The sequence below is a fragment of the Oncorhynchus mykiss genome, unplaced genomic scaffold (assembly GCF_013265735.2).
Source record: "Oncorhynchus mykiss isolate Arlee unplaced genomic scaffold, USDA_OmykA_1.1 un_scaffold_130, whole genome shotgun sequence".
Lineage (NCBI taxonomy): Eukaryota > Metazoa > Chordata > Actinopteri > Salmoniformes > Salmonidae > Oncorhynchus > Oncorhynchus mykiss.
In genome coordinates this window covers 36,485-63,817 of record NW_023493663.1, presented here as the reverse complement: position 1 = coordinate 63,817, position 27,333 = coordinate 36,485, and the positions used below count along the sequence as shown (strand labels likewise).

At 43.9% G+C, this 27,333-nt stretch overlaps 1 protein-coding gene across 2 annotated transcripts in view; it reads left to right on the top strand.

The window, feature by feature from the left end:
- LOC110518051 (caspase recruitment domain-containing protein 11) overlaps positions 1-26,296 on the top strand; it is a 118,693-nt gene extending 92,397 nt beyond the window's left edge. For both annotated transcript variants that reach the window (XM_036972243.1, XM_036972242.1), the window contains 11 exons: positions 4,950-5,151; positions 5,958-6,084; positions 6,754-6,881; positions 9,814-9,929; positions 10,485-10,569; positions 17,985-18,080; positions 18,240-18,357; positions 23,428-23,610; positions 23,697-23,821; positions 25,610-25,725; positions 25,870-26,296. In XM_036972243.1, the coding sequence (XP_036828138.1) occupies positions 4,950-5,151; positions 5,958-6,084; positions 6,754-6,881; positions 9,814-9,929; positions 10,485-10,569; positions 17,985-18,080; positions 18,240-18,357; positions 23,428-23,610; positions 23,697-23,821; positions 25,610-25,725; positions 25,870-26,074 (1,501 nt within the window). In that variant the 3' untranslated portion in view covers positions 26,075-26,296. The remainder of the gene's footprint in view (positions 1-4,949; positions 5,152-5,957; positions 6,085-6,753; positions 6,882-9,813; positions 9,930-10,484; positions 10,570-17,984; positions 18,081-18,239; positions 18,358-23,427; positions 23,611-23,696; positions 23,822-25,609; positions 25,726-25,869) is intronic.
- Positions 26,297-27,333: the final 1,037 nt, after the last annotated feature.

Below are 27,333 nucleotides of genomic sequence, written 5' to 3'. Positions count from 1 at the left end.
AGAAATGCCACCCCACACCATGACTGACCCACCGCCAAACCGGTCATGCTGGAGGATGTTGCAGGCAGCAGAACGTTCTCCACGGCGTCTCCAGACTCTGTCACATCTGTCACATGTGCTCAGTGTGAACCTGCTTTCATCTGTGAAGAGCACAGGGTGCCAGTGGCGAATTTGCCAATCTTGGTGTTCTCTGGCAAATGCCAAACGTCCTGCACGGTGTTGGGCTGTTAGCACAACACCCACATGTGGACGTCGGGCCCTCATACCACCCTCACGGAGTCTGTTTCTGACCGTTTGAGCAGACACATGCACATTTGTGAAAGACATTCAACTCCATCATTCACCGAATCAGATGGCTTATTCATAACAAAACCATTTGATGTTGACCATTATTTTAATGATAACTTCATTGGCAAAGTGGACAAACTTAGGCAGGAACAACAACGACCAGTGAGCCAACGTACTCATACATAAAAAACAAATAATGGAAGAAAAGTTTGAAATCAAGTTTGAATTTTGTAAAGTTAGTGTGTGAGAGGGGGAAAAATTATTGTTATCGATCAGTATTGACAAACCTCGAAATTGACAACTTAGAAGGAAAGCTACTGAGGATGGTATCTGACTCTATAGCCACTCCTATCTGTCATAGCTTTAATCTGAGCCTAGAAGAAAGTCTTTGTCCTCAGGCCTGGAGGGAAGCTAAAGTCATTCAGCTACTTAAGAGTGGTAAAGTGGCCTTTTCTGTTTCTAACAGCAGACCTACCAGCTCTTAGCAAACTGTTAGAATTATTTCAATTTGTTGACCAAATGCAATGCTATTTCTCTGTAAACAAATTAACAAAATACTTTCAGTATGCTTAAAGAGAAGGACAATCAACATGTAATAATCAACAATAATTAAAATAACAGACACAAATGATTGGTTGAAAGAAATTGATAATAATATGATTGGAAGCTGTACTATTAGGGTTGGGGTCAGGGTCGGGTTAGGGTCAAGGTTAGGGGTTATGGTTAAGGTTAGGGCAGCCTTTGATATTGTTGACCATAAACTGTTGTTAAGAAAACACATCTTATTTTTGTACCTTTATTTTACTAGGCAAGAAGAACAAATTCTTATTTTCAATGATGGCCTAAGAACAGTGGGTTAACCACCTGTTCAGGGGCAGAACGACAGATTTGTACCTTGTCAGCTCGGGGATTTGAACTTGCAACCTTTCGGTTACTAGTCAAACGCTCTAACCACTAGGCTACCCTGCCGCCCCATGGCTTTTCAACCTCTGCCATATCGTGGATTCAAATCAAATCAAATTGTATTAGTTACATGCGTCAAATTCAACAGGTGTAGTAGACCTTACAGTGAAATGCTGAATACAACAGGTGTAGTAGACCTTACAGTGAAATGCTGAATACAACAGGTGTAGTAGACCTTACAGTGAAATGCTGAATACGACAGGTGTAGGTAGACCTTACAGTGAAATGCTGAATACAACAGGTGTAGTAGACCTTACAGTGAAATGCTGAATACAACAGGTGTAGTAGACCTTACAGTGAAATGCTGAATACGACAGGTGTAGTAGACCTTACAGTGAAATGCTGAATACGACAGGTGTAGTAGACCTTACAGTGAAATGCTGAATACAACAGGTGTAGTAGACCTCACAGTGAAATGCTGAATACGACAGGTGTAGTAGACCTTACAGTGAAATGCTGAATACAACAGGTGTAGTAGACCTTACAGTGAAATGCTGAATACAACAGGTGTAGTAGACCTTACAGTGAAATGCTGAATACAACAGGTGTAGTAGACCTCACAGTGAAATGATGAATACAACAGGTGTAGTAGACCTTACAGTGAAATGCTGAATACAACAGGTGTAGGTAGACCTTACAGTGAAATGCTGAATATAACAGGTGTAGTAGACCTTACAGTGAAATGCTGAATACAACAGGTGTAGTAGACCTTACAGTGAAATGCTGAATACAACAGGTGTAGTAGACCTTACAGTGAAATGCTGAATACAACAGGTGTAGTAGACCTCACAGTGAAATGATGAATACAACAGGTGTAGTAGACCTTACAGTGAAATGCTGAATACAACAGGTGTAGGTAGACCTTACAGTGAAATGCTGAATATAACAGGTGTAGTAGACCTTACAGTGAAATGCTGAATACAACAGGTGTAGTAGACCTTACAGTGAAATGCTGAATACAACAGGTGTAGTAGACCTTACAGTGAAATGCTGAATACAACAGGTGTAGTAGACCTTACAGTGAAATGCTGAATACAACAGGTGTAGGTAGACCTCACAGTGAAATGCTGAATTCAACCGGTGTAGTAGACCTCACAGTAAAATGCTGAATACAACAGGTGTAGGTAGACCTTACAGTGAAATGCTGAATACAACAGGTGTAGTAGACCTCACAGTGAAATGATGAATACAACAGGTGTAGTAGACCTTACAGTGAAATGCTGAATACAACAGGTGTAGGTAGACCTTACAGTGAAATGCTGAATATAACAGGTGTAGTAGACCTTACAGTGAAATGCTGAATACGACAGGTGTAGTAGACCTTACAGTGAAATGCTGAATACAACAGGTGTAGTAGACCTTACAGTGAAATGCTGAATACAACAGGTGTAGTAGACCTTACAGTGAAATGCTGAATACAACAGGTGTAGTAGACCTTACAGTGAAATGCTGAATACAACAGGTGTAGTAGACCTTACAGTGAAATGCTGAATACAACAGGTGTAGTAGACCTTACAGTGAAATGCTGAATACAACAGGTGTAGTAGACCTTACAGTGAAATGCTGAATACAACAGGTGTAGTAGACCTTACAGTGAAATGCTGAATACAACAGGTGTAGTAGACCTTACAGTGAAATGCTGAATACAACAGGTGTAGTAGACCTTACCGTGAAATGCTGAATACAACAGGTGTAGTAGACCTTACAGTGAAATGCTGAATACAACAGGTGTAGTAGACCTCACAGTGGAATGCTGAATACAACAGGTGTAGTAGACCTCACAGTGGAATGCTTACTTACGAGCCCCTAACCAACAATGCAGTTTCAAAAACATACGGATAAGAATAAGAGATAAAACTAACAAGTAATTAAAGATCAGCAGTAAAATAACAATAGTGAGACTATATACAGGGGGTACTGATACAGAGTCAATGTGGAGGCTATATACAAGGGGTACTGATACAGAGTCAATGTGGAGGCTATATACAGGGGGGTACCGATACAGAGTCAATGTGGAGACTATATACAGGGGGGTACCGATACAGAGTCAATGTGGAGGCTATATACAGGGGGGGTTCCGCTATAGAGTCAATGTGGAGGCTATATACAAGGGGTACTGATACAGAGTCAATGTGGAGGCTATATACAGGGGGGTACCGATACAGAGTCAATGTGGAGACTATATACAGGGGGGTACCGATACAGAGTCAATGTGGAGGCTATATACAAGGGGTACTGATACAGAGTCAATGTGGAGGCTATATACAAGGGGTACTGATACAGAGTCAATGTGGAGGCTATATACAAGGGGTACTGATACAGAGTCAATGTGGAGGCTATATACAGGGGGGTACCGATACAGAGTCAATGTGGAGGCTATATACAGGGGGTACTGATACAGAGTCAATGTGGAGGCTATATACAGGGGGGTACCGATACAGAGTCAATGTGGAGGCTATATACAGGGGGGGTACCGCTACAGAGTCAATGTGGAGGCTATATACAGGGGGGTACCGATACAGAGTCAATGTGGAGGCTATATACAGGGGGTACCGGTACAGAGTCAATGTGGAGGCTATATACAGGGGGGTACCGATACAGAGTCAATGTGGAGGCTATATACAGGGGGTACCGGTACAGAGTCAATGTGGAGGCTATATACAGGGGGTTACGGTACAGAGTCAATGTGGAGGCTATATACAGGGTATTACGGTACAGAGTCAATGTGCCGGGGCACCGGTTAGTTGAGGTAGTATGTACATGTAGGTAGAGTTATTAACGTGACTATGCATAGATGACAACAGAGAGTAGCAGTGGTGTAAAGAGGGGGAGGGGCAATGCAAATAGTCTGGGTGGCCATTTGACTAGATGTTCCGGTACCTCTTGCTTTGCGGTAGCAGAGAGAACAGTCTATGACTAGGGTGGCTGGAGTCTTTGACAATTTTTAGGGCCTTCCTCTGACACCACCTGGTATAGAGGTCCTGGATGGCAGGAAACTTGGCCCCAGTGATGTACTGGGCCGTTCGCATTACCCTCTAGTGCCTTGCGGTCGGAGGCCGAGCAGTTGCCATACGAGGCAGTGATGCAATCAGTCAGGATGCTCTCGATGGTGCAGCTGTATAACCTTTAACCTTTAGAACCTTTTGAGGATCTGAGGATCTTTTCAGTCTCCTGAGGGGGAATAGGTTTTGTCGTGCCCTCTTCACGACTGTCTTGGTGTGCTTGGACCATGTTAGTTTGTTGGTGATGTGGACACCAAGGAACTTGAAGCTCTCAACCTGCTCCACTGCAGCCCCGTCGATGAGAATGGGGGTGTGCTCGGTCCTCTTTTTCCTGTAGTCCACAATCATCTCTTCAAAGCTATCTATCTAATATAACTCAGATCGTTTTCTTTAATGGAAGCTTCTCACAAACACACACAAACATTCATGTACAAATTACAAACCTTAACATTTGTGTGTGTATGTGTGTGCGTGTGTGTTGGGTGTGTGTGTTTGTATATGTGTGTGTGTGTGTGTTTGTATTTGTGTGTATATGTGCGTGTGTGTGTCAATGCATATGTGTGTGTGTGTGTGTGTACGCATATGTTTGTACGTGTGTGTGTGTGTGTACGTGTGTGTGTATATGTGTGTTTGTATATGTGTGTGTGTATGTATGTATGTGCGTGTGTGTGTGTATGTGTGTGTGTGTGTGTGTAGGCCTTTCCGTCCGTCTCTCTCCTCCTTCTCGAGGGTCAGCTCTTCTCTGCGGCCAGTCCAGGAGCTTTCATTGCTAGGCGACCAACTTTTGGCTGATGTCACGCTGGTTGGTGGTAACGACAGTGGAATCTTTGTGTCGTCTGTCCAATCAGAGTCCGGCGCTGAGAAGGCGGGGCTACGGGAGGGCCACCACCTCCTTTTGGTGAGATACACTGTGATACACACTAACTACTAAGGTACTCCAGGTACCCTAACCCTGAGGTACCCTAACCCTGAGGTACCCTAGGTACCCTAACCCTAAGGTGCCCTAACCCTAAGGTACCCTAGATACTGTAAACCTGAGGTACTCTAACCCTACGCTACCCTAACCCTGAGGAACCCCAACCCTAAGGTACCATAGGTACCTTAGCCCTGAGGTACCCTAACCCTAAGGTACCCTAGGTACCCTAACCCTAAGGTGCCCTAACCTTAAGGTACCCTAGGTGCCCTAACCCTAAGGAACCCTAACCCTAAGGTACACTAACCCTAAGGTACCCTAACCCTGAGGAACCCTAACACTAAGGTACCCTAACCCTAAGGAACCCTAACCCTAAGGTACCCTAACCCTAAGGTACCCTAACCCTGAGGAACCCTAAGCTTGAGGTACCCTAAGGTACCCTAACCCTAAGGTACCCTAACCCTAAGGTACCCTAACCCTAAGGTGCCCTAGGTACCCTAACCCCAAGGTACCCTAACCCTAAGGTACCCTAACCCTGAGGAACCCTAACCTTGAGGTACCCTAAGGTACCCTAACCCTAAGGTACCCTAACCCTAAGGTACCCTGAGGTGCCCTAACCCTAAGGTATTATAAAACTGAAATTGTAATTTTTAAAAAGTACAACCATTGAAAATTCCATAATATTGGCATGTTGAATAAAATGACTGGGCTCCGTATAAGGAATTAGTGGACCTACAGCTGTCTTCTTAATGGCTCTGTTCCCCTTCCCTCTCTGTCATTGGCTGGTCCAGCTGGAGGGCTGTATCCGCGGGGAGAACCAGAGCATCTCGTTGGACACCTGCACCCAGGAGGAAGCCCATTGGACGATGCAACGTTGCTCTGGACCAATCCAACTGCACTACCGTGCCAACTATGATGGTACGTTCTTACACTGTAAACGTACACACACACACAGGCAAACACACCATCCCCTAACACCATTGTAAATCCCCTAACAGCATTGTAAATCCCCTAACACCATTGTAAATCCCCTAACAGCATTGTAAATCCCCTAACAGCATTGTAAATCCCCTAACAGCATTGTAAATCCCCTAACACCATTGTAAATCCCCTAACAGTATTGTAAATCCCCTAACAGCATTGTAAATCCCCTAACACCATTGTAAATCCCCTAACACCATTGTAAATCCCCTAACAGCATTGTAAATCCCCTAACAGCATTGTAGTGGAGGTTTTATCTGCATCTGTTCTGGACACCTGGACTAACCCTAACCCTGGACACCTGGACTAACCCTAACCCTGGACACCTGGACTAACCCTAACCCTGGACACCTGGACTAACCCTGGACACCTAGACTAATCCTAACCCACTAACCCTAACCCACCTGGACTAACCCGAACCCTAACCCTGGACACCTGGACTAACCCTAACCCTGGACACCTGGACTAACCCTGGACACCTAGACTAACCCTAACCCACCTGGACTAACCCTAAACCTAACCCTGGACACCTCACTTTACGCTCAGGCTTCAAACACAGATAAAAAACATTGTGCAATCTATTGTGTGTCTGTGTGTGTCTGTCAGGGTACCGGAGGCTGCAGAGGGATCTATCGGAGGGAACGGTGACGTCAGGAGACTCATTCTACATCAGAATCAACCTCAACATCTCTGGCCAATCAGACACCTGCTCCCTGAGCGTGCTTTGTGATGAGGTACCTCCTGACCCTAACCCTGTCATTTAGTAGACACTCTTATCCAGATCGACCTACAGTTAGTACATTCATCTGAAGATAGCTAAGTGAGACAACCACATATCTCAGTCATAGTAAGTACACTTTTCCTCAATAAGGTAACTATCAGCAAAGTAAGTGCAAGTGTTAGTTATTACCTCATATCAGTCTCATTCTGAAAGTCATTGACTTCATAAATCCTAGTCTAAATGATGATTCAGCGATACACAAATTGGCTTAATTATTTATCTACTAACTAACTAAACAATCACACAGAAATACATAAACACACACAGCTTAGGTTGAATTGATTACTAACATAATGCAATGAAAAGTCCCTAGTGGACTAACCCGATATGACGGCTGGTTAAACAATGAAAAGTCCCTAGTGGACTAACCCGATATGACGGCTGGTTACACAATGAAATGTCCCTAGTGGACTAACCTGATATGACGGCTGGTTACACAATGAAATGTTTTTATGAAAAAGGGTTAGGGTTAGGGCTAACCCTAACCCTAACCCTCTTGACCCAAGCAAGTATCTTCTTATTATTGGTGTCCTTTAGTAGGGGTTTATTTGCAGCAATTCAACCATGAAGGCCTGATTCACACAGTCTCCTCTGAACAGTTAATGTTGAGGTGTGTCTGTTACTTGAACTCTGTGAACCATTTATTTGGGCTGCAATTTCTGAGGCTGGTAACTCGAATGAACTTGGAGGTAACTCTGGGTCTTCCATTCCTGTGGTTGTCCACATGAGAGTCAGTTTCTTCATTGTTCTTGATGGTTTTTGCGACTGCACTTGAAGAAACTTTAAAAGTTTCCATCTCAAATATAAAATATATTTTGATTTTTTGGTTACTACTTGATTCCATATGTCAATAGTCCTGTAGTCAATTCACTATTATTCTACAATGTAGAAAATAGTAAAAATAAAGAGAAACCCTTGAATGAGTAGGTGTTCTAAAACTGTTGACCGGTAGTGTACAATATACAATATATACATGACATAATCTACAATATGTGCTTTGTGACGAGGTACATCAATCTACAATATGTAACGAGGTACCTGTTATTATCGTGTTGTTGTTGTTAGGGTTAGGGTTGATTGATTGCTTGGTTGTTTGGTTAATTTATTGTTTGAGTAATTGGTTGGATGATGTTTGATTATTTTATTGAATTAATGATTGATTGATTGGTTGATCGATTGATCGGTTGATAGGTTGATTGAGTGATTTATTGGTTGATTGATTGATTAACATATTTACAGTGCCTTGCGAAAGTATTCGGCCCCCTTGAACTTTGCGACCTTTTGCCACATTTCAGGCTTCAAACATAAAGATATAAAACTGTATTTTTTTGTGAAGAATCAACAACAAGTGGGACACAATCATGAAGTGGAACGACATTTATTGGATATTTCAAACATTTTTAACAAATCAAAAACTGAAAACTTGGGCGTGCAAAATTATTCAGCCCCTTTACTTTCAGTGCAGCAAACTCTCTCCAGAAGTTCAGTGAGGATCTCTGAATGATCCAATGTTGACCTAAATGACAAATGATGATAAATACAATCCACCTGTGTGTAATCAAGTCTCCGTATAAATGCACCTGCACTGTGATAGTCTCAGAGGTCCGTTAAAAGCGCAGAGAGCATCATGAAGAACAAGGAACACACCAGGCAGGTCCGAGATACTGTTGTGAAGAAGTTTAAAGCCGGATTTGGATACAAAAAGACTTCCCAAGCTTTTAACATCCCAAGGAGCACTGTGCAAGCGATAATATTGAAATGGAAGGAGTATCAGACCACTGCAAATCTACCAAGACCTGGCCGTCCCTCTAAACTTTCAGCTCATACAAGGAGAAGACTGATCAGAGATGCAGCCAAGAGGCCCATGATCACTCTGGATGAACTGCAGAGATCTACAGCTGAGGTGGGAGACTCTGTCCATAGGACAACAATCAGTCATATATTGCACAAATCTGACCTTTATGGAAGAGTGGCAAGAAGAAAGCCATTTCTTAAAGATATCCATAAAAAGTGTCGTTTAAAGTTTGCCACAAGCCACCTGGGAGACACACCAAACATGTGGAAGAAGGTGCTCTGGTCAGATGAAACCAAAATTGAACTTTTTGGCAACAATGCAAAACGTTATGTTTGGCGTAAAAGCAACACAGCTGAACACACCATCCCCACTGTCAAACATGGTGGTGGCAGCATCATGGCTTGGGCCTGCTTTTCTTCAGCAGGGACAGGGAAGATGGTTAAAATTGATGGGAAGATGGATGGAGCCAAATACAGGACCATTCTGGAAGAAAACCTGATGGAGTCTGCAAAAGACCTGAGACTGGGACGGAGATTTGTCTTCCAACAAGACAATGATCCAAAACATAAAGCAAAATCTACAATGGAATGGTTCAAAAATAAACATATCCAGGTGTTAGAATGGCCAAGTCAAAGTCCAGACTTGAATCCAATCGAGAATCTGTGGAAAGAACTGAAAACTGCTGTTCACAAATGCTCTCCATCCAACCTCACTGAGCTCGAGCTGTTTTGCAAGGAGGAATGGGAAAACATTTCAGTCTCTCGATGTGCAAAACTGATAGAGACATACCCCAAGCGACTTACAGCTGTAATCGCAGCAAAAGGTGGCGCTACAAAGTATTAACTTAAGGGGGCTGAATAATTTTGCACGCCCAATTTTTCAGTTTTTGATTTGTTAAAAAAGTTTGAAATATCCAATAAATGTCGTTCCACTTCATGATTGTGTCCCACTTGTTGTTGATTCTTCACAAAAAAATACAGTTTTATATCTTTATGTTTGAAGCGTGAAATGTGGCAAAAGGTCACAAAGTTCAAGGGGGCCGAATACTTCCGCAAGGCACTGTATTTGATTGGTTGATTGATTGATTAAGGTGGTCCATGTCCTGGACACGATGCACCAGGGGAAGTGGGAGTGGCTTTGCTCCCGGGTCGAAGCCTACTCTGGAACCGACCTATCGGAAAAAGGCACCATCCCCTCTTACTCACGGTAAATACAGACTGCTATGGACTACTACACACTACTACAAACTACAGAGTACTACAGACTACTACACACTACTACATACTACTACAGATCACTACATACTACTACAGACTACTACAGAGTACTACAGAGTACTACATACTACTACATATTACTACAGAGTACTACAGACTACTACAGACTACTATGGACTACTACAGAGTACTGCAGAGTACTACACACTACTACAGACTACTACAGACTACTACAGATTGCTACAGACTACTACAGAGTACTACAGACTACTACAGACTATTACATACTACTACACAGTACTACAGAATACCAGATGAATACTTTCAAATACTGATCCAGAAGCTTGATGTAACATCAGACTACTACATTTCACCACAGACCTGTATGTGTGTGATCTACAGGGCCCAGCAGTTGCTCCTGGAAAAGATGCAGAAGCTCGATACAACATCAGATTAGCAACCACTATAGATCACCACTGACCTGTGTGTGTGTGTGTGTGTGTCTGTGTGTGTGTTCGCACACGCACGCGTGTATGATCTACAGGGCCCAGCAGCTTCTCCTGGTAAAGATGCAGAAGCTGGTGTGTCGAGGAGGAAGAGAGGAGAATGACAGCCTGCGCAACTTCAAGGTATTAACTAGACCCTAATTAACTAGCCAGCTACCCCCTAACTGACTAGCAGCCTGCATAACCTCATGGTACTAACTAGCCCCTAACTAACTAGCCAACTTACCCCTAACTAACTAGCAGCCTACATAACCTCATGGTACTAACTAGCCCCTAACTAACTAGCCAACTTACCCCTAACTAATTAGCAGCTTGCATAACCTTGGGGCACTAACAAGCCCCTAACTAACTAGCCAGCTAACCCCTAACTGACTAGCAGCCTGCATAACCTCGTGGTACTAACTAGCCCCTAACTAACTAGCCAACTTACCCTTAACTAATTAGCAGCCTGCATAACCTTAGGGCACTAACAAGCCCCTAACTAACTAGCCAGCTAACCCCTAACTGACTAGCAGCCTGCATAACCTCATGGTACTAACTAGCCCCTAACTAACTAGCCAACTTACTCCCAACTAACTAGCAGCCTACATAACCTCAGGGTAATAACTAGCTCGTAACTAACTAGCAGCCTGCATAACCTCAGGGTACTAACCAGCTCGTAACTAACTAGCAACCTGCATAACCTCAGGGTACTAACTAGCCCCTAACTATCTAGCCTCTAACTATCTAGCCTCTAACTATATAGCCCCTAACTAACTAGCCACTAAGTAACTAGCAGCCTGCATAACATCAGGGTACTAACTAGCCCGTAACTAACTAGCCTCCAACTAACTAGCCCATAACCAACTAGCCCATAACCAACTAGCCCATAACTAACTAGCCCCTAACTAACTAGCAGCCTGCATAACCTCAGGGTACTAACTACCCCTAACGAATTAGCCTCTAACTAACTTTCATCTAACTAACTAGCCCCTTACTAACTGGCCTCCAACTAACTAGCCCCTAACCCATTATCCCCTAACAAACAAACTAACCAACTAACTAGTCCCCAACTAACTAACTAACTAACCAACTTACTAACCAACTAACTAGTCCCCAACTAACTAACCAACTAACTAACCTAGCTTCTATCTAACAAACTGGCTGAACAACTGCTTGACTAACGTAACTGACTGACTAACTAAGGCCTAGATTCAATACGGACCATTACAGATCCACGTTATAGTGTGTTTGACATTTAACCTTAAACGCATCAACATATTTCAACTGCTAAAAGCCCCAACAGGGGTAATTTTTGAGCCCTAAATCACCAACTGGGGCCATTTTTTTACCCCTAAAGCCCTAACAAGGGTTATTTTCGAGTCCAAATTGGAAATGTCAAAATGACACTTTCTGTCACATAGTTACACTTTTTATTTTATTAACCTTTGGTAACTGTAAAATGGTTTAAATTCCTCCAAAATAATCATATATTTAAAACATTTCACAGATTTATACTCACATTTGATATACAAAAATATATGTTTTTGCATATTTTTCATGCTTTGAACAGTTATTTTCATCTATTTCATCCATAGCAACTTGTTTCTGTTATTCATTCAAGGTGTTCTGTTTCTGTGATTCTGTGAGGCTGAGAAATTGGCGATTGAGCTAATATGACGTACCGGTACAACCTAAACTAGATTTGAGAGGAACCAACATCTTCTCCAAAGAGGACTTCTCTGAAACTGTGCGCCAGAGGAGGAAATAACTTATTGGCCGAGTCAGTGGCTTCAGATCAACATCATATATTACCATTCGGCCGTCAGATTGGCCCCCAACGCTCCTTATAGGACACATCACTCTACAGTCCTCTGTAAACTGGTAATCTCTGTATACCCGTCGCAAGACCCACTGGTTGATGCTTATTTATAAAACCCTCTTAGGCCTTACTCCCCCATATCTGGTAGCCTAGTGGTTAGAGCGTTGGACTAGTAACCGGAAGGTTGCAAGTTCAAAACCCCGAGCTGACAAGGTACAAATCTGTTGTTCTGACCCTGAACAGGCAGTTAACCCACTGTTCCTAGGTCGTCAATGAAAATAAGAATTTGTTCTTAACTGACTTGCCTAGTTAAATAAAGGTACAATAAAAATACATTTAAAATACCTACTGCAGCCCTCATCCTCCACATACAACAGCCGTTCTGCCAGTCACATTCTGTTAAAGGTCCCCAAAGCACACACATCCCTGGGTCCCTCGTCTTTTCAGTTCGTTGCAATTAGAGACGAGAATGAGCTGCAACAAACACTCAAACTGGACAGTTTTATCTCAATCTCTTCATTCAAAGACTCAATCATGGACAATCTTTCTGACAGTTGTGGCTGCTTTGTGTGATGTATTGTTGTCTCTACCTTCTTGCCCTCTGTGCTGTTGACTGTGCCCAATAATGTTTGTACCATGTTTTGTGTTGCTACCATGTTGTTAACATGTTGTGTTGCTACCATGATGTGTTGTCATGTGATGCTGCCTTGCTATGTTGTTGTCTTAGGATTCTCTTTATGTAGTGTTGTGTCCTATATTTATATTGTATTTATTTTTAATTTTTAATCCCAGACCCCCGTCCCCGTAGGAGGCCTTTTGGTAGGCCATCATTGTAAATAAAAATGTGTTCTTAACTAATGGGGATCCATAATAAACCCCAGGAAGAGTAGCTGCTGTCTTGGCAGGAACTAGTGGAGATCCATAATAAACCCCAGGAAGAGTAGCTGCTGCCTTGACAGGAACTAAAGGGGATCCATAATAAACCCCAGGAAGAGTAGCTGCTGCCTTGGCAGGAACTAATGGGGATCCATAATAAACCCCAGGAAGAGTAGCTGCTACCTTGACAGGAACTAATGGGGATCCATAATAAACCCCAGGAAGAGTAGCTGCTGCCTTGACAGGAACTAAAGGGGATCCATAATAAACCCCAGGAAGAGTAGCTGCTGCCTTGGCAGGAACTAATGGGGATCCATAATAAACCCCAGGAAGAGTAGCTGCTGCCTTGGCAGGAACTAATGGAGATCCATAATAAACCCCAGGAAGAGTAGCTGCTGCCTTGGCAGGAACTAATGGGGATCCATAATAAACCCCAGGAAGAGTAGCTGCTGCCTTGGCAGGAACTAATGGAGATCCATAATAAACCCCAGGAAGAGTAGCTGCTGCCTTGGCAGGAACTAATGGGGATTTATAATAAACCAATGAACAAAGCCATCAGACATGTAGCTATGGGCTATCAACTCAGTTCCAAATTCTTCTGAAAGATGACCCGTTCAACTTGGCATAGAGACATTGACTGGAATCTAAATACTGGATGTATTTAAATTGTTATTATTTTTGTAAAAATTGTGGCTGTGTCATGCCCTGACCTTAGAGATCCTTATTATTCTCTATGTTTGGTTAGGTCAGGGTGTGACTCGGGTGGGAAAGTCTGTTTTCTATTTCTTTGTTTTTGGCCGTGTGTGGTTCCCAATCAGAGGCAGCTGTCTATCGTTGTCTCTGATTGGGGATCACATATAAGTTGTCATTTTCCTTTTGGGTTTTGTGGGATCTTGTTTTTTGTTTAGTGTCTGTTACCTGACAGAACTGTTCGCTTTGTTATTTTGTTTGAGTGTTTTTTGATAATAAAAATCATAAATACTTTCCACGCTGCGCTTTGGTCCACTCCTTTCGACGAGAGCCATTACAGAAGACCCCACCACCAAAGAACCAAGCAGCGTGGCCAGGAGGAGCAGGGATCCTGGGCTCGGGGGAAAAGGGAGTGGACATCCTGGACCTGGGAAGCAGACCCTGCCATGGAAGCAGGCGGAGGCAGGGAGTGAGGAACGGTGACGATACGAGGAGTTAAGACAATGACGGAAGCCCGAGAGACAGCTCCAACCATTTTTGGGCGGAGGCAGACGGGGAGATTGGCAGAGTCAGGGTTTAGACCTGAGCCAACTCCCTGTGCTTACTGTGGGGAGCGTGTGATACACATCCCGGTGCGCTCTGTTCCAGCTCAGAACGGTTTTTGATAATAAAAATCATGAACACTTTGGTCCACTCCTGTCGACGAGAGCCGTTACAGGCTGCCACGCCCCCCGAGGTGCCATATTTGGTCCACTCCTGTCGATGAGAGCCGTTACAGGCTGCCACGCCCCCCGAGGTGCCATATTTGGTCCACTCCTGTTGATGAGAGCCGTTACAGGCTGCCACGCCCCCCCGAGGTGCCATATTTGGTCCACTCCTGTCGACGAGAGCCGTTACAGGCTGCCACGCCCCCCCGAGGTGCCATATTTGGGATGTTCAGGGTACATACATCTACAGTGCCTTCGGAAAAATTCCAACCCCTTGATGTTACAGCCTTATTCTAAAATTGATAAAATAAATAAAAATCCTCATCATTCTACACACAAGACCCCATAATGACAAAGCGAAAACAGGATCTTAGAAATGTTTGCAAAAATATAAGAAACATAAATACCTTACTTATATGAGTATTCAGACCCTTTGCTCTGAGACTCGAAATTGAGCTGGTGCATCCTGATTCCATTTGTATTTATTATGGATCCCTCCTGCCTTGGCAGCAGCTACTCATCCTGGGACCCAGCAAAATTAAGGCAGTTTATACGATTTTAAAAACATTACAATACATTCTCCGATTTCACAACACACTGTTTGCCCTCAGGCCCCTACTCCACCACTACCACATATGTACAGTACTAAATCCATGTTTACGTGCGTGTATAGTATGTATGCATGTGTCTGTGCCTATGTTTGTGTTGCTTCACAGTCCCCACTGTTCCATAAGGTGTTTTTATTCTGTTTTTTAAATCTAATTTTACTGCTTGTATCAGTTTCTTGATGTGGAATAGAGTTCCATGTAGTCATGACTCTATGTAATACCGTGTGCCTCCCATAGTCTGTTCTGGACTTGAGGACTGTGAGGAGACCTCTTGTGGCATGTCTTGTGGGGTATGCATGGGTGTTGCAGTCCTTTCAGTCGCTGTAGTAGCTGACATGTATAGAGTTGAGTCATTCACATACATAGACACTCTGGCTTTATTCAAAGCCAGTGGCATGTCATTAGTAAAGTTTTTTTTAAGTAAATGGGCCTAGACAGCTGCCCTGGGGAATTCCTGAATCTACATAGATTATAAAAATAATTATAATATTTAACCTTTATTTAACCAGGTAGGCCAGTTGAGAACAAGTTCTAATTTACAACTATGACCTGGCCAAGATAAAGCAAAGCAAAGCAGTGCAACAAAAAACAACAACACTGAGTTACACATGGGATAAACAAATGTACAGTCAATAACACAATAGAAAAAGTCTATATACAGTGTGTACAAATGTAGTAGGATTAGTGAGGTAAGGCAATAAATAGGCCATAGTGGCAAAATATTTACAATTTAGCATTAACACTGGAGTGATAGATGTGCAGAAGATGTGCAAGTAAAGATACTGGGGTGCAAAAGAGCAAAAAAAAGAATAACAATGTGGGGACGAGGTAGTTGGATGGGCTATTTACAGATGGCTGTGTACAGGTGCAGTGATCGGTAAGCTGCTCTGACAGCTGTTGCTTAAAGTGAGGGAGATATAAGTCTCCAGCTTCAGTGATTTTTGCAATTCGTTCCAGTCATTGGCAGCAAAGAACTGGAAGGAAAGGCAGCCAAACGAGGAGTTGGCTTTGGGGATGACCAGTGAAATATACCTGCTGGAGCACGTGCTATGGGTGGGTGTTGCTATGGTGACTAGTGAGCTGAGATAAGGCGGAGCTTTACCTAGCAAAGACTTATAGATGGCCTGGAGCCAGTGGGTTTAGCGACGAATATGTAGCGAGGGCCAGCCAACGAGAGCATACAGGTCGCAGTTGAGGGTAGTATATGGGGCTTTGGTGACAAAACGGATGGCACTGTGATAGACTACATCCAATTTTCTGAGTAGAGTGTTGGAGACTGTTTTGTAAATGACATCGCCAAAGTCAAGAATCGGTAGGATAGTCAGTTTTACGAGGCTATGTTTGGCAGCATGAGTGAAGGAGGCTTTGTTGTGAAATATGAAGCCTAGATTTAATTTTGGATTGGAGATGCTTAATGTGAGTCTGGAAGGAGAGTTTACACTCTAACCAGACACCTAGGTATTTGTAGTTGTCCACATATTCTAAGTCAGAACCTTCCAAAGTAGTGATGCTAGTCAGGCGGGCGGGTGAGGGCAGCAATCGGTTGAAGAGCATGCATTTAGTTTTACTAGCAGGCCACGGAAGAAGTGTTGTATGGCATTGAAGCTCGTTTGGAGGTTTGTTAACACAGTGTCCAAATAATGGCCAGATGTATACAGAATGGTGTTGTCTGGGTAGAAGTGGATCAGAGAATCACCAGCAGCAAGAGCGACAATGATATATACAGAGACAAGAGTTGGCCAGAGAATTGAACCCTGTGGCACCCCCATAGAGACTGCCAGAGGTCCAGACAACAGGCCCTCCAATTTGACACACTGAACTCTATCTGAGAAGTAGTTATTGAAGTAGTAATTTGAGTAACCAAGGCTATTGAGTCTTGCAGATAAGAATGCGGTGATTGACAGAGTTGAAAGCCTTGGCCAGGTCGATGAAGACGGCTGCACAGTATTGTCTTTTATCGATGGTGGTTGTGATGTCGTTTAGGACCTTGAGCGTGGCTGAGGTGCACCCATGACCAGCTCGGAAACCAGATTGCATAGTGGAGAAGGTATGGTGGGATTCGAAATGGTCGGTGATCTGTTTATTAACTTGGCTTTCGAAGATTTTAGAAAGGCAGGGTAGGATGGATATAGGTCTGTAACAGTTTGGGTCTATGGTGTCTCCCCCTTTGAAGAGGGGGATGACCGCGGCAGCTTTCCAATCTTTGGGGATCTCAGACGATACGAATTTTGAGGATAATTTTAGAAAGAGAGGGTCCAGATTGTCTAGCCCAGCTGATTTATAGGGATCCAGAATTTGCAGCTCTTTCAGAACATAAGCTGTTTGGAATTGAGTGAAGGAGAAGCGGGGGGCGGGGGGAGCATGGCCAGCCGTAGAAAAATGCTTATTGAAATTCTCGTTTATGGTGGATTTGTTGCTAGTGACAGTGTTTCCTATCCTCAGTGCAGTGGGCAGCTTGGAGGAGGTTCTCTTATTCTCCATGCACTCTACAGTGTCCATCAACCCTTTAATAATGGGGCTAGTGACAGTGTTTCCTATCCTCAGTGCAGTGGGCAGCTTGGAGGAGGTTCTCTTATTCTCCATGCACTCTACAGTGTCCATCAACCCTTTAATAATGGGGCTAGTGACAGTGTTTCCTTTCCTCAGTGCAGTGGGCAGCTTGGAGGAGGTGCTCTTATTCTCCATGCACTCTACAGTGTTTCCTATCCTCAGTGCAGTGGGCAGCTTGGAGGAGGTGCTCTTATTCTCCATGCACTCTACAGTGTCCATCAACCCTTTAATAACCGTGAGCTAACTACATGTAAACACCTTGAACTGTCTTGATGTGTTGTTGTTATTGTTGTTTATGTTGTGTAGAACAGCTTACAGCCTGAAGAGTCCAGCCTGTCCTCAGACCCCAAATCCAGCCCTCGCATGTCCAGAGCTAGCGTCTTCATCACACAGATACTACAGGTAACACACACACACCTTCACACACCTTCACACACACACCCATCTCCTCAGTAAAGTGCAATGTGTGGTGTGTGTGTGTGTGTGTGTGTGTGTGTGTGTGTGTGTGTGTGTGTGTGTGTGTGTGTGTGTGTGTGTGTGTGTGTGTGTGTGTGTGTGTAGTTTGTCAGCAGGGTGGATAATAAGTATAAGCGTATGAACAGCAGTGAGCGTGTTCGCATTGTGAGCTCAGGAAACCCGACGCTGCCCAGACCAGGCTTCGAAACCCTGAGACAGGATGGTAAGCCTTGCACCCTACACACTATACAATACAGGAAACCCAATGCTGCCCAGACCAGGCTTCGAAACCCTGAGACAGGATGGTAAGCCTTGCACCCTACACACTATACAATACAGGAAACCCAACGCTGCCCAGACCAGGCTTCGAAACCCTGAGACAGGATGGTATGCCCTGCACCCTACACACTACTGGAAACCCAATGCTGCCCAGACCAGGCTTCAAAACCCTGAGACAGGATTAAAAAACGACATCCTACCATAAACCTACATCCTACCATAAACCATGTACACTACTACCTATACGCCCTGTTTCTCTCTCTCTCTATACACACACACACCTATACACTACACCCTGTTTCTCTCTCTCTATACACACACACCTAAACACTACACCTGTTTCTCTCTCTCTCTATTGTCACGAACCGGCTCAAAGCCCGTAACAAAGGGAGACAACGTGGAGATAAGGAGTAACAAAATATATATTTATTAACTAAACCAACTAAGGAAAATATACAATGACGTGTGTAATCAGTAATCAGTAGTGTAAGTGAGTGTTTTGCATGCATGAATGTGATAATGCAGGGTGTTGAAAGGTGCCAAAGCAAACAAACAAAAGGCCACCAAGAACCACAACACAATCTACAAAGGTGTCTGCATGGAGAGTCTCCTCCATGAATGTGGAAGAGGTCTATTTATCCTGGGAGACACCTGGCCCAGGTGTTTCCCATGAAGCTGACGACCCTCCCAACTCCGCCCACCGGCATCCTAATAAGGAAACAAGAACAAAGACAGAATACAGCAGACAGAGTGGGAGGGTTGTCACACTATATACACACACCTATACACTACACCTGTTTCTCTCTCTATATATACACACACACCTATACACTACACCTGTTTCTCTCTCATATATATATATATATATACAGTGCCTTGCGAAAGTATTCGGCCCCCTTGAACTTTGCGACCTTTTGCCACATTTCATGCTTCAAACATAAAGATATAAAACTGTATTTTTTTGTGAAGAATCAACAACAAGTGTGACACAATCATGAAGTGGAACGACATTTATTGGATATTTCAAACTTTTTTAACAAATCAAAAACTGAAAAATTGGGCGTGCAAAATTATTCAGCCCCTTTACTTTCAGTGCAGCAAACTCTCTCCAGAAGTTCAGTGAGGATCTCTGAATGATCCAATGTTGACCTAAATTACTAATGATGATAAATACAATCCACCTGTGTGTAATCAAGTCTCCGTATAAATGCACCTGCACTGTGATAGTCTCAGAGGTCCGTCAAAAGCGCTGAGAGCATCATGAAGAACAAGGAACACACCAGGCAGGTCCGAGATACTGTTGTGAAGAAGTTTAAAGCCGGATTTGGATACAAAAATATTTCCCAAGCTTTAAACATCCCAAGGAGCACTGTGCAAGCGATAATATTGAAATGGAAGGAGTATCAGACCACTGCAAATCTACCAAGACCTGGCCGTCCCTCTAAACTTTCAGCTCATACAAGGAGAAGGCTGATCAGAGATGCAGCCAAGAGGCCCATGATCACTCTGGATGAACTGCAGAGATCTACAGCTGAGGTGGGAGACTCTGTCCATAGGACAACAATCAGTCGTATATTGCACAAATCTGGCCTTTATGGAAGAGTGGCAAGAAGAAAGCCATTTCTTAAAGATATCCATAAAAAGTGTTGTTTAAAGTTTGCCACAAGCCACCTGGGAGACACACCAAACATGTGGAAGAAGGTGCTCTGGTCAGATGAAACCAAAATTGAACTTTTTGGCAACAATGCAAAACGTTATGTTTGGCGTAAAAGCAGCACAGCTCATCACACTGAACACACCATCCCCACTGTCAAACATGGTGGTGGCAGCATCATGGTTTGGGCCTGCTTTTCTTCAGCAGGGACAGGGAAGATGGTTAAAATTGATGGGAAGATGGATGGAGCCAAACACAGGACCATTCTGGAAGAAAACCTGATGGAGTCTGCAAAAGACCTGAGACTGGGACGGAGATTTGTCTTCCAACAAGACAATGATCCAAAACATAAAGCAAAATCTACAATAGAATGGTTCAAAAATAAACATATCCAGGTGTTAGAATGGCCAAGTCAAAGTCCAGACCTGAATCCAATCGAGAATCTGTGGAAAGAACTGAAAACTGCTGTTCACAAATGCTCTCCATCCAACCTCATTGAGCTCGAGCTGTTTTGCAAGGAGGAATGGGAAAAAATGTCAGTCTCTCGATGTGCAAAACTGATAGAGACATACCCCAAGCGACTTACAGCTGTAATCGCAGCAAAAGGTGGCGCTACAAAGTATTAACTTAAGGGGGCTGAATAATTTTGCACGCCCAATTTTTCAGTTTTTGATTTGTTAAAAAAGTTTGAAATATCCAATAAATGTCGTTCCACTTCATGATTGTGTCCCACTTGTTGTTGATTCTTCACAAAAAAATACAGTTTTATATCTTTATGTTTGAAGCCTGAAATGTGGCAAAAGGTCGCAAAGTTCAAGGGGGCCGAATACTTTCGCAAGGCACTGTGTATATATATATATATATATATATATATATATATATATATGCTGTTTATTATTATACACCCTACACCCTGTTTCTCTCTCTCATATATATATATATGCTGTTTATTATTATACACCCTACACCCTGTTTCTCTCTCTCATATATATATATATATATGCTGTATATTATTATACACCCTGTTTCTCTCTCATATATATATATATATGCTGTATATTATTATACACCCTACACCCTGTTTCTCTCTCTCTCTATACACACACACCACCAGTGGAGAGAACAAGTATTTGATACACTGCCAATTTTGCAGTTTTTCCTACTTACAAAGCATGTAGAGGTCATTTTTAACATAGGTACACTTCAACTGTGAGAGACGGTATCTAAAACAAAAATCCGGAAAATCACTATGATTTTTAAGTAATTAATTTGCATTTTATTGCATGACACAAGTATTTGATCACCTACCAACCAGTAAGAATTCCGGCTCTCACAGACCTGTTAGTTTTTCTTTAAGAAGCCCTCCTTGTTCTCCACTCATTACCTGTATTAACTGCACCTGTTTGAACTCGTTACCTGTATAAAAGACACCTGTCCACACACTCAAACAGACTCCAACCTCTCCACAATGGACAAGACCAGAGAGCTGTGGAAGGACATCAGGGATAAAATTGGAGACCTGCACAAGGCTGTGATGGGCTACAGGACAATAGGCACGCAGCTTGGTGAGAAGGCAACAACTGTTGGCGCAATTATTAGAAAATGGAAGAAGTTCAAGATGACGGTCAATCACCCTCGGTCTGGGGCTCCATGCAAGATCTCACCTCGTGGGGCATCAATGATCATGAAGAAGGTGAAGGATCAGCCTAGAACTACACGGCAGGACCTGGTCAATGACCTGAAGAGAGCTGGGACCACAGTCTCAAAGAAAACCATTAGTAACACACTAAAATAACACATCCTAGATCTGAATGAATGAAATTCTTATTAAATACTTTTTTCTTTACATAGTTGAATGTGCTGACATCAAAATCACACAAATTATCAATGGAAATCAAATATATCAACCCATGGAGGTCTGGATTAAAGTGGAAAACCACACTACAGGCTGATCCAACTTTGATGTAATGTCCTTAAAACAAGTCAAAATGAGGCTCAGTAGTGTGTGTGGCCTCCACGTGCCTGTATGACCTCCCTACAACGCCTGGGCATGCTCCTGATGAGGTGGCGGATGGTCTCCTGAAGGATCTCCTCCCAGACATGGACTAAAGCATCCGCCAACTCCTGGACAGTCTGTGGTGCAACGTGGTGTTGGTGGATGGAGCGAGACATGATGTCCCAGATGTGCTCAATTGGATTCAGGTCTGGGGAACGGGCGGGCCAGTCCATAGCATCAATGCCTTCCTCTTGCAAGAACTGCTGACACACTCCAGCCACATGAGGTCTAGCATTGTCTTGCATTAGGAGGAACCCAGGGCCAACCGCACCAGCATATGGTCTCACAAGGGGTCTGAGGATCTCATCTCGGTACCTAATGGCAGTCGGGCTACCTCTGGCGAGCACATGGAGGGCTGTGCGGCCCCCCCAAAGAAATGCCACCCCACACCATGACTGACCCACCGCCAAACCGGTCATGCTGGAGGATATTGCAGGCAGCAGAACGTTCTCCACGGTGTCTCCAGACTGTCACATGTGCTCAGTGTGAACCTGCTTTCATCTGTGAAGAGCACAGGGCGCCAGTGGCGAATTTGACAATCTTGGTGTTCTCTGGCAAATGAAAAACGTCCTGCACGGTGTTGGGCTGTAAGCACAACCCCCACCTGTGGACGTCGGGCCCTCATACCACCCTCATGGAGTCTGTTTCTGACCGTTTGAGCAGACACATGCACATTTGTGGCCTGCTGGAGGTCATTTTGCAGGGCTCTGGCAGTGCTCCTCCTGCTCTTCCTTGCACAAAGGCGGAGGTAGCGGTCCTGCTGCTGGGTTGTGGGCCCTCCTACGGCCTCCTCCACGTCTCCTGATGTACTGGCCTGTCTCCTGGTAGCGCCTCCATGCTCTGGACACTACGCTGACAGACACAGCAAACCTTCTTGCCACAGCTCACATTGATGTGCCATCCTGGATGAGCTGCACTACCTGAGCCACTTGTGTGGGTTGTAGACTCTGTCTCATGCTACCACTAGAGTGAAAGCACCGCCAGCATTCCAAAGTGACAAACATCAGCCAGGAAGCAGAGGAACTGAGAAGTGGTCTGGTCCCCACCTGCAGAACCTATGATTTCCACCTGTTGTCTATTCCATCTGCACAACAGCATGTGAAATGTATTGTCAATCAGTGTTGCTTCCTAAGTGGACAGTTTGATTTCACAGAAGTGTGATTGACTTGGAGTTACATTGTGTTGTTTAAGTGTTCCCTTTATTTTTTTGAGCAGTGTATATTAGCATTGTATATATTTATGCTGTATATTATTATACACTCTACAACCTGTACCCTTTACAATGTGTGTGTGTGTGTGTGAAGACTGTGCAGACCCATACAGTGATGTGAGTAGGAGTGTGAACCTGGTTCCGTACAGCCTGGTCTCCCCTCAGCGGGTCCAGAGGAAGAGGCCGGTTCTGATCAGTCCAAACAGTCTGGCCCGGACCATTATTCAGAAGATACTCAACATGGGTGGAGCCATGGACTTCAACATCTGCAAACCAGGTCGGGTTGTGTGTGTGTGTGTGTGTGTGTGTGTGTGTTTAATATTATTTAGTTATATCATATTAATAAAAGGTCATGTATTCCAGATGTCCTAACTAAAGAAGAGTTCTTAATGAGACAGAGGATTGAACCCATCATCTCCTCCAGAGAGAAGAACACCAACACCTACGAGGTTGTCTCTCCTGAGAACATAGAGGCTGTTGCTGCAAAGGTACATACTATTTTACATCTTGACTGATTTATTTTATAGAACCTTTATTTTAGCAGGGAGTCCCATTGAGACCAAGGCCTCTTTTCCAATACCACGTAATAAAACCACACAATATTACAAGCAATTTAAAAAGAAAACACATTCCTCAACAATGAGGTCCTTCATTTTAAAGAGCGACTGCATTTATCCCGGAAGTGTAAATAGGATCCTTTTGGTCATAAAGTCTAAAACGGAGTTTGGAACATCCGTGTGTCACAACAGGTAAATGAATGTTGGGTTTCTATCTAATAGCATAGACAGTGAGACAGACCTGCCCAGCAGCTCCAACTTGGTTACATAAGACGACACAACGCCCATTTCCTTACTTGAGAAATACTGCACCAAACACCTTAGTTAGATGTAAACATTAGCAACTAAAACATCCTTGGCAAAAACAGATTTCTTAAATGGTCTTAGATTCATTCTGGGGGGTTTTGAGTGAAATAGGCTTCTGCATCTACAGTGGCTCAAGGGGGACAAACATCATTAACCAAACGCAGAATTAGTCAGGAAGACTATTTTCTAATGAACAACAGAAAAACACACGTGCCAATCGGTTGTTCAGTAGTTTAACAACTTGAACTGCCCTGGAGGTCCAGGAGCATCAAGGTGCAGAGTGCTCTGTAGATCATTCCATTGGGTCCTCCATTAACAACTTGAACTGCCCTGGAGGTCCAGGAGCATCAAGGTGCAGAGTGCTCTGTAGATCATTCCATTGGGTCCTCCATTAACAACTTGAACTGCCCTGGAGGTCCAGGAGCATCAAGGTGCAGAGTGCTCTGTAGATCATTCCATTGGGTCCTCCATTAACAACTTGAACTGCCCTGGAGGTCCAGGAGCATCAAGGTGCAGAGTGCTCTGTAGATCATTCCATTGGGTCCTCCATTAACAACTTGAACTGCCCTGGAGGTCCAGGAGCATCAAGGTGCAGAGTGCTCTGTAGATCATTCCATTGGGTCCTCCATTAACAACTTGAACTGCCCTGGAGGTCCAGGAGCATCAAGGTGCAGAGTGCTCTGTAGATCATTCCATTGGGTCCTCCATTAACAACTTGAACTGCCCTGGAGGCCCCGGAGCATCAAGGTGCAGAGAGCTCTGTATTACATCTGCTAAACATGTGTATGCGACCAACATGTTTAATTTGATAATTTTATACACGGGTGCAAAACAACAAAGCAGATTCCCCGAATTCTGTAGTTAACCATCCCTGTGACCAGGTCTGGTGACTCGTATGTCACTCATTTAACAATGAAGTAAGGTATGGAGGAAGTTTTCACGAGGGCTTTCTAAACAAAAAAATTGAATCAAGTCACATCTAATTTAATTTGTCACATGTACCGAATACAAGAAGTGTAGACTACCAGCCAATGTACAGAAAAATCTGCTATATTTATATTTACCATGTCCTTGATCAGCCACTATTGAAGTACATTTTGAAGCTAGAAAAGATCTAAGCTGAGTGTTGATTGAAGATTCTAAAATGTTCGCTAGACAGTTTAGAGATCAGGAGATCATTACTCAGGGGTCACCACCTTGGTAGAGAGGGAGCACATGGGCAGCCTTCCAGAAACATGATTGGATTTAAATCAGTGTATTTTAGTATTTTCAAATACATGCCAGTACTTTCCAAGTGTATTTCCAAGTACATTCCAATATTCAACTACTTGTTCAATTTGTTCATTTGGAAATGTATATGAAAGGAATTGAGATATTTGAAATAGTATTTGAACCCAGGTCTGTTGTGTGCAGGGTAAACACTGTTTGATGGAGGCTGACGTGAGCTGTGTTAAAGACCTTTTGAGGAGAGAGATCTACCCAATCATCATCCACATCAAGATCTGTGACAAGAACATCAGGAAGCTAAGGTACTCTGACCTCTAACCCCTTGCATCTGTCTCCTACAGGAAGCTGTCCCTGCGTGTGGACAGTGAGGAAGAGTTTGTCAGAGTGTCGGAGCAGAGAGAGAGAGCTGGAGAGTATTCCTAACCCCTTGCATCTGTCTCCTACAGGAAGCTGCCCCTTCGTGTGGACAGTGAGGAGGAGTTTGTCAGAGTGTGTCGGAGCAGAGAGAGAGAGCTGGAGAGTGTTCCGTGTCTCTATGCGTGTCTGGAGCCTGAGGAATGGGCTGGGCCTGATGACCTCATCAGAGTGGTGAAAGACAGAATCCAGGAGGAACAGAGGAAGACTGTCTGGGTGGAGCAAGACCTGCTGTAACACACACAGATTAATGCATGCACACACCTCACACACAAGGTGCGCAAGATGGCGACGCTGGGTTAGATGCCACAAAATAGTTGGGAGTCCCCAGTAGGGGCTGCACACAATTGGTCTTGGTTTGGCTGGGGTACGCCGTCATTGTAAATAGCAATTTGTTCTTAACTGTCTTGCCTAATTAAGTAAAGGTTAAATAAAATACAAAATTGTTGAGAGGTTTTACCTGTAGTCAGCATTTCATTATTATGTCACATTGGGTGAACCTGTGGTCAGCGCTCAGGTCTGTTCAACGCTGGTCCGACCAATCTGATTCCACGCTTCAAGATCGCTTCGATCACGTGGACTGGGATATGTTCCGGCTAGCCTCAGATAATAACATTGATGTATACGCTGACTCGGTGAGCGAGTTTATTAGCAAGTGCATCGGTGATGTGGTACCCACGGTGAATATTAAAACCTTCCCCAACCAGAAACTGGATTGATGGCAGCATTTGAGCAAAACTGAAAGCATGCGAACACCTGCTTTTAATCATGGCAAGGCGACCGGAAACATGACCGAATACAAACAGTGTAGCTATTCCCTCTGTAAGGCATTTAAACAAGCTAAGCTTCAGTATAGAGACAAAGTAGAGTCGCAATTCAACGGCTCAGACACGAGACGTATGTGGCAGGGTCTACAAAAAGAAAACCAGCCCCGTCGCGGACACCGATTTCTTGCTCCCAGACCAACTAAACAACTTCTTTGCTCGCTTTGAGGACAATACATTGCCACTGACATGGCCCGCTACCAAAACCAGCCAACGTGAGTAAAACATTTAAACGTGTTAACCCTTGCAAGGCTGCCGGCCCAGATGGCATCCCTAGCCGCGTCCTCAGAGCATGCGCAGAACAGCTGGCTGGTGTGTTTACGGACATATTCAATCAATCCCTATCCCAGTCTGCTGTTCCCACATGCTTCAAGAGGGCCACCATTGTTCCTGTTCCCAAGAAAGCTAAGGTAACTGAGCTAAACAACTACCGCCCTGTAGCACTCACTTCCGTCATCATGAAGTGCTTTGAGGGACTAGTCAAGGACCATATCACCTCCACCCTACCTGACACCCTAGACCCACTCCAATTTGCTTACCGCCCAAATAGGTCCACAGACGATGCAATCTCAACCACACTGCCCTAACCCATCTAGACAAGAGGAATACCTATGTGAGAATGCTGTTCATCGACTACAGCTCAGCATTTAACACCATAGTACCCTCCAAACT